Source organism: Diabrotica undecimpunctata, chromosome 9 (assembly GCF_040954645.1).
Source record: "Diabrotica undecimpunctata isolate CICGRU chromosome 9, icDiaUnde3, whole genome shotgun sequence".
Taxonomy (NCBI): Eukaryota; Metazoa; Arthropoda; class Insecta; order Coleoptera; family Chrysomelidae; genus Diabrotica; species Diabrotica undecimpunctata.
Genome location: NC_092811.1, coordinates 502636 through 510677, shown reverse-complemented (window position 1 = coordinate 510677; position 8042 = coordinate 502636). Strand labels below are relative to the sequence as shown.

The 8042-nt window shown below is 32.3% G+C and overlaps 1 protein-coding gene across 1 annotated transcript; it reads left to right on the top strand.

Moving 5' to 3' along the window:
- The first annotated feature begins 147 nt into the window (after positions 1–147).
- On the top strand, positions 148–7026 carry LOC140450083 (uncharacterized). Its single transcript, XM_072543506.1, has 2 exons — positions 148–345; positions 6431–7026. Exons 1-2 carry the CDS (start codon positions 325–327, stop codon positions 6872–6874), a joined length of 465 nt encoding a protein of 154 aa, XP_072399607.1. The 5' UTR covers positions 148–324; the 3' UTR covers positions 6875–7026.
- Positions 7027–8042: the final 1016 nt, after the last annotated feature.

Here is an 8042-nt window from a genome sequence, read left to right as displayed (position 1 = left end):
TTTTTCATTTTTACCGTGATGATAAAACTATCGACGAAACCTAACTCGTTATAACTTCCTTAAAGATTAAATATCTTTTTTGTGTCTGATAGTTTTGTGGGAGATATTAATTATATGTAGGAGCAGATCGTTAGGAGTGCTGACATTGCCATACAGTATAATAGCGTTCTTAGAAGAATTAGTTCCGAAGAAATTTCCCATTACCATATAGGTCATAATGAGTTTTTAAGTAGGTGACGAAATCAAATTTTTAGTTATTGTCAGACACATCATATAATGTGTGAATTTAGAGTTCAATAATTGAGTAAATGTGTTTTAACAATTATGGGTGCTATAACAATATTGGTAAGTATTTTATATTTTTAACAAATTTATATCATTCTCGCTATATTAATCTATATATCTATAAAATCGAATCTATTTTTTTACTTGTCTGTTGGACTTATATAAATTATTACTCTTTTTGAATTTAAAGTCATACGAGTTTAGTATCTTAAGATTTTGGATTATCATTTGCTATAAAAAGTACGTTTATGAATATTTAAAATGAAAAGTTTGCATCTAAAATATGCAGCTATAGCTTAATGCTTAATGTATTGCTTATTTAGATGAATAGACTCTTTGCAAGGTACATACAATAAGCAGATTTCGTCACTAATGTGCAATTGGAGAGCATTCACGCAAAGGTTGATAAGTCAAAATTTGCCATTTTTGAATTGGGCATGGATTCGGCATCTAAAAGTAAATATCTATCGATATTTTCATTAAAACTCGTACTAAAGTTGATAAATATCATTTAAAATAAATACGAAAGTTATCACGGCCATGCAAAAGTGATTATTTCTATAATATAGCACATATATAGGTAAGCACAAACATAACTCGATAGTTTCTTTTTTTTTTATTTAGAAAAAAACATATAATCCACATCAACCACGAAGGGTTATTAGGGGAGTAACGTACACAAAAGTTCATTTTATTTACATTAAATAGATGTATATAAACGTAAATCTTTTAAATAATTTATTACATGGTCAGTGTTTATGGTTAAAGTGGTTTTGATGTCGTCTGAGATTCCATATTTTCTTCTTGTTTCTTCGTGGTACTGGCAGTCAATCAGAATATGCTTCACCGTCAATGGGAGAGAACAGTTTCTGCAGGTTGGAGAAGGTTCTTTGTTGATTAAGAATCTATGGGTCAGTGCAGTGTGTCCAATTCTTAGTCGGTTAATTATTACTTGATCCTTTCTATTGGATGGATTATTCAAGATGGTCTTCTTCACAAGGGGATAAATCTCATATAGTTTGGTTCCTGAATCTTTCCAGTAGTCTTGCCATATGTTCATTTTTTTTTATAGCCCTTTTTCTATCCAAATTGTCGAATAAAGGCCTCTCCCATTTCTCGCCATTCATCCCTGTTGTGTGCTAGGCGTTTCCACATTGGTCCTGCGACTCTTTTGATATCGTCGCTCCAGCGCATTTGAGGTCTTCCTCTTGGTCTCTTCGCATCGTACGGTCGCCAGTTTCCGACTTCTTTGTTCCATCTATCATCTTCGAGACGTTCGTTGTGTCCATATGTTCATACAGTGGTCTTTAATTAGGTTTTTGAGATCGGAATATGGGTAATTTATTGTTTTGATTGTGTATTATGAGTTTATTCGACTTGTGTTTGCTAGGTTGTCCACTTTCTCATTTCCAGCTATTCCTACATGCGACGGTACCCAGATAAATGCTACTTCTTTTCGAGTTGATTGAATTACATTTATCTCATTTTTTATAGCCCGAAATATTGGATTTGTAGGGTATATTTGTTTTACACCTAATAGAGCATTTAATGAGTCAGTGATAATGACACATTTATTCTCACTACCCGTTTTGAAGAAAATTAAGGCTTCCAAAATGGCTGTGGTCTCGCCTGTGAGGATGCAGCACTTTGTAGGTATGGGTATAGTGTGAGTAGTGTATTTACAGTAGTATGCAGCAGCATGTCCGTCATGAGCTTTAGAGGCATCACTGAAAATTTGGAGATGATTAGGATAATGAGATATCACTTCGGAGTACAAGTGTTTAATGAAAATCGGATTTGTAGTTGATTTGGGGTATTTTGTGAGGGTTAAATCAATGGTAAGTGGTTGGATTATCCCTGGAGGAAAATTTACACTGACTTGTAGAGATCGATTTAGCTTATCCATATCAAAGTTAGAAGATTTGATTCGTTCTATAAGGGGAGTACTATTTTTAGTTGGTTTTGTAGAACCAATATTCGGATGGCAATTTTGGGAGAATACTGGATGTTGTTTCTGTGCTGATATTTTCCCTATATAGTTTAGGGATAATTGTTGGCGTCTAATATATAGAGGTGGTTCGATAGTTTCTGTTAAAACCGTATTTGTGCTATCAGGATTCACTCAGTAAACTTCGGGGATCACTGGAATATATTTTCTCCTTTTACCAAATATCTGAACCTATGTCATTAAGAAGAAATATATCACTACAATATTTCGTTATTAATTTTGGGTTAGTATTTAGTATAAGGTAGAGATGGCTCACGAAGTTTTGTGGTTCATATAAAACAGTCAAAATAACGTGATCGTTGAATGTTTTTCGACTAAGTTTTGGCACATAGCATATTGCCAAAGAATTCTTTTAGCATTAAACTGTGATTTTGGTTCTGGCAGACAAATACATTGGTGTGTTGTGTACTTATGAACGGTTATGATTAAGACTTGATTTTAGTGGGGGAAAGCAGTGCTGGTTTCCGAAATACAACGGAACAAGATGACAGGAATTCATTAATTTACATTATTCTTATTAAACGTTTTCCCGTTGAAGTTATGAATTAATTTTAAATCAATAAAAAATCAATATTTACGTTAACATATTCAAACAAAACTTAATAAGTCCATAACATTTACGCAAAAGTTGTTAATTGCAAAAATTAATACGGTTTTTTAGGGCTGTTATAAATTTGGTTTACCGCTAATTATTATATGACCAAGTAAAGCATGTATGTACAGCATTAACAGGCCTTTTAGGCTCATTGCTGGATGAATAATTTCCATCGTTTTCTGTTCTTAGCTATCAGTTTCCAATCTCTGATTTCCATCTCTCTGACATCCTTCATCACTACATCTCTCCATTTCTTTCTTTGTCTTCCTCTCTTTTTTTGCCTTCAGGTACTCTCCAAGCAATATTCTTGACTAGTCTATTACCTTGCATTCTTTCTAGATGACCGAGCCATTCTAGTCTACGTCTCTTCACCACTTTTCTTATTGTAGGGTTAGCATACAAATGGTACACTTCTGCATTAGTTCGTCTTCTCCATTCTCCCTCTACGACTTTTCCACCAAACATTCTGCGAAGTATCTTTCTTTCCCATGCTTCCAATGTGTTCTGTATGGTTTTGTTCATAGTCCATGTCTCGGCAGCATATAGCATTGTGGATCTAATTATAGTTTTGTATACTCTTATTTTTGTACGGGATATATTTTTGATCTTAATTATTTTGCTCATGACTCCAGCACACCTGTTGCTCTTGGTCAGTCTCAGGTTGATTTCAGTTTCTTCCTTACATGTCTGATCAATAAGAGTACCTAACTACATATATTCATCCACCTTCTCGAATTCTATAACTGATCTATCCTCCACGTCCAATTTAAAGGATCCCCTGGTGTTTATTCCTTTTTTGCTCGAGATCTTGCTATTAATATTAAATTTCAGTCCGATTTAAAGTTTTCCCGAATTAGTATTTTTGCTATATTTGATAGTTCTTTTCCATTTCTTGCAATGAGAACCACATCATCAGCGTATGCTAAGCATTGGTGCTGCTTATATAAAATAGTTCCGGACCTATTTATCCCACTAACCCTTACAACTTTTTCTGGAACTATATTGAATAGCAATGTAGACAACGGGTCTCCTTGGCGAACACCTTTTTTACTTCGAATTCTTTTGAGAGTGTACCTTTGCATCTCACAGCACAAATGGTTTGTCTAATTGTCATTTTTACCAATCTTATTATTTTTTGTGGCACTTGGAATTATTTTACCGTTTCTAATAATTTGTTTCTGTCTATTGTATCGTAGGCGGCTTTGTAATCAATGAAAAGTACTATTGTTGAAATGTTGTATTCATAGCAATTGATCAGGATTTGTTTTAGCATAAAAATTTGATCGGTTGTTGATCTTCCTTTCCAAAATCCTTCCTGGTATTCTCCTAGATTCTTCTCTATGTATATTTCTAATCGGTTTTTAATTAGTATGGCTAGTACTTTATATATTACCTCTAATAAGGATATTCCTCTATAGTTTGCGCATTCAGTTCTATCTTCCTTTTTGTGTATAGGAATTATAATCGACTTATTCCATTCTTGAGGCATTTCTTCGGCATCCCATACTTCTAGTATTAGCTGACCAAGTTGGTTTTATTAAGGCCTCTCCTCCATAATTTATGTTCTCTGACACAATGCGGAATCCAGGCCGTAGAAAAATGTCATGGTTGCGTAATTTGAGAGAGTGGTTTGGCTGTACCACTAATGAACTCTTTAGGTCAGCTGTAAACAAGGTCAGGATAGCCTTGATTATTTCCAATCTCCGATAGGAGTGGCACAAGAAGACAAAAAAACCACAATGCCGCTTTCCCCGGTTTTTTTTTTATTTTTCATATCTTTTATTATTTCTTCAATTTCTTCTCTTGTGAGCTTTGGTATTTCTTTTATTACTATTTGGGGTTTAGAAACATTCTAATTTTCTTCACTATCAAGTTTCCTTGCTTATCTTTTACATTTATCGTTCTTCCCTGGTACCCAGTTTTAATGTATTTTACCTCTTTATAAAATTTTTTTATTTCATTTTACTCGTAATTTTCTTCAATGCGCTTTGTTTTATCATCCATATACTTTCGTTTCCGCTCCCTTAGGATCCTCTTTACTTTTTTTCGTTGTTCGGCATACCTTTCTAGGTCGTCTTGTTTTTGCGATCGTAAACTTTTTAATCTCAAAGCTGATCTTTTTTTAACGCTATTCTACATTCGTCATCGAACCAGTGTTTTTTTCTAAATCTTTTTGTTCTTGATATGTTCTTCGACGTTGCTTCCTTTATAGTGTTTGTTATTTTCAAGAACTTTTGTTTTATGTTACTCACACTAGTACTATCTTGTTTGGCGTAGGTTTCTTGTATATTCTTTTGATAATCCCGCGCTACCTCAAATTTTTGTTTTTCAAAATTAAATTTTCGTTGCATTTTCTTTTTCCGTTTATGCTTTTTAATTATTGCTTCTCTCATATTAATTCTAACCAAAAAATGATCTGAGTCTACGTCAACCGTACCAAGTACGTACCAAGTAGAGTAATGAACATTTTAAAGGTATTTATCCGAAAAAAAATTCTGGTGCTCAAAGAGTAATAGCAAAAGAACTAGGTTCTCAAAATTGGTTAAATTGGACTTATCAACTTTTGCGTAAATACTCTTCAATTGTAGTAATTCTTCAAAATATTTATTTCGTGATGTCGTGACTTTTTGATTGGATCTATAACATTTTCTTTGGTATATTCTTTGATAGTCTTATAGCTTTTTCTATTTCATTGAAGTTTATATTTGGACAAATCGATATATTTTCCATTTGTTCATTAACTATAATATTTCCTTGTTTATCAAGTAAACTACTTGCAGTTGACCTATATAGTCCAGTTATTTCTTGCACTTTTTTGTACATATTAAATGTGTCATTCTTTTTCTGAAGTTCTTCTATTTCAAGATATTTGCCTGCTTTACCATTTTTCTTTTGCATCCCAGATTTTTCTTCTGAGTTCTTTATTGATCTTGTATTCTTTAGTGTTTTTATTTTTCTGTTTTGATCTGTTTTCTATTAGTCTCAAGACTGCATCAGTCATCCATTGTTGTTTGATTTGTTGTTGTTTTTTAAATGATGGTTTTGTGGACGGCTGAGAGATTTGACACTAACAGACAACAAAAGATACACAAAATGTCGAATACCTCGCTCACATCCTGAGGAACAGCAAAAGATATAGGTTGCTGCAATTAATTCTTCAGAAGGATAACAAGGACCAGGAAGGCGAAGAATTTCCTGGCTGAAAAATCTACGAACCTGGTTCAACACAAAAACCACAAATCTTTTCAAAGCAACAGTTTTGAAAAAATATTTTAAAACGAGAACGATTAAAAAAATTTAAACAGACGATTCAATGTTGTTACTAATCGCATGACATTTATAACATATAAAATTTTGACAATCGTTAAGAATCGAATCTTTTAGTGATAGATATTCTTTTTATTTTTTACTTCTCATTTAATGCCTTCATTTTGTTAGTTATTTTTCATGCAGTTAATTTAGATCTGCTTAGAGTAAATATATAATGACTAGAAACGAATAACTAAATATAATAATAATACTACTAATTTTTAAATTTGCAGGTTTTCGCAATTACAATTTTTACTCTCACGTCAGCAAGACCTCATATCTTTGAACGAATCTTAGAAAGTCTAAGGTACAGATATCAAGGTGCTTCCAGTACAAGACAATCTTCTCCGAACATTTCTCCAGTAACGGATACAGATCACTGTCCCTGTCCTCTACCACCAGAAGTGCAGGAGAATCATGAAAAACTACCAAGTGTTGAGCATTACAAATCTGTAGGAGTGCATCCTATCGAAGGAACCAAGTTTTGTTCCTGTCCTACCGATGTAAACGCCAAAAGAAATGAGATATTTCCCAGATTCGACGTGCCAGAAACTGATACTCCAGAAAAGTTGCCTTCGACTCGTCGTAGAGGCAACGATTTCTTGTCAAGAGCTCTTAACATTATACCAGACGCAGCAAGAAGAATTGTACTGGACGTTGATAACCTCTTTCAATAATCTAGATGATTTATTTATTGGTACAAATTATGATTTTTGCACAGTGCTTTAATTTCATATCTTACATTTTCAAAAGATATACATTATTTAGATAATTAATATTGTAAATATTTTTTTTAATTCAAAATAAAATAAAAAAGAACTTTTTAATGTATCAAGTTTTTTATTAGTTTTTTATGTTTACTTTTATATTTTTTCTTTCAATGTTATATACAACTCTTTTATCATTCGTCTTCTTTGTTTGAAATTACCGATCGCCATTCATATTTGTCATTTCAATTGGTACCTTCAAACCTACATCTCAATCATTTTTTGTAATTTTTCATAAAAAGTTTTTTTATTTATGTAAAGAACAAAGTTGCATCCCACCGAAGGTTATTAGTGACATTTTTGTGACATTTGTAATTAAATTTTATGTAACGTGGCTATACATTTTAAATACCCTAATGAATTGTCCGGAACAACTTTTTTATTAAGAAATGCTTTATCTAGTTAAGAAAACCTGTATTTAGTACCTAGAATAGCTCTCTTGCACTCTCTAGTCTGCCATTGAGTCGTCCTCGATGCTTCCTCTGTTATTTATTACTGTTTCCAGATATTTGTATATGTTTATTTGCTTTATTTTTTGTCGATCTATCATTATTTCGATTAGGTCTTTCTGGCTTTTTTTCTTTGTTATTTTCATTATCTTTGTGTTTATTTACATTTATTTACATCTTTATTTACATTTAGGTTGTGTTTTTTTGCTTCTGAGATCTAATCTGTCCAAATTTTCAGTTTTTCTGCTGTATCAGTGAATAGTAATATGTCATCTGCAAATACACTTATCATGTGTTTATTTTATTTTATTGATCATGAACAGCATCAACCACTTTACTTTGGGTTGATAGCTGTACTATAATTAATACAGAGATACTTAAATCTAAACAGTATTTTTGATTAATTATTAGGTTCACAATTAGGTAAAAATGTCATAGTTTACATGTTTTACAATTTATAAATAGCGTTAACAAAACATTAACAGTTATTTAAAATACCAATATCTTTCAAATAATTAAACATATTTTTAAATTTACAATGTGCTCCTAAGACTGCTTCTATATTGTTAGGTATTGAGTGCTTTTGTCTTTCACTGATATATTTAGGACACTCTATTAAGATGTGTGTT

Bases quoted from the DNA above. Each gene is read 5' to 3' on its own strand.
- LOC140450083 (XM_072543506.1), top strand. From the start codon at position 325: ATGGGTGCTATAACAATATTG. The intron at 346-6,430 runs GTAAGTATTTTA...TTAAATTTGCAG, and splicing joins TGGGTGCTATAACAATATTG to GTTTTCGCAATTACAATTTT.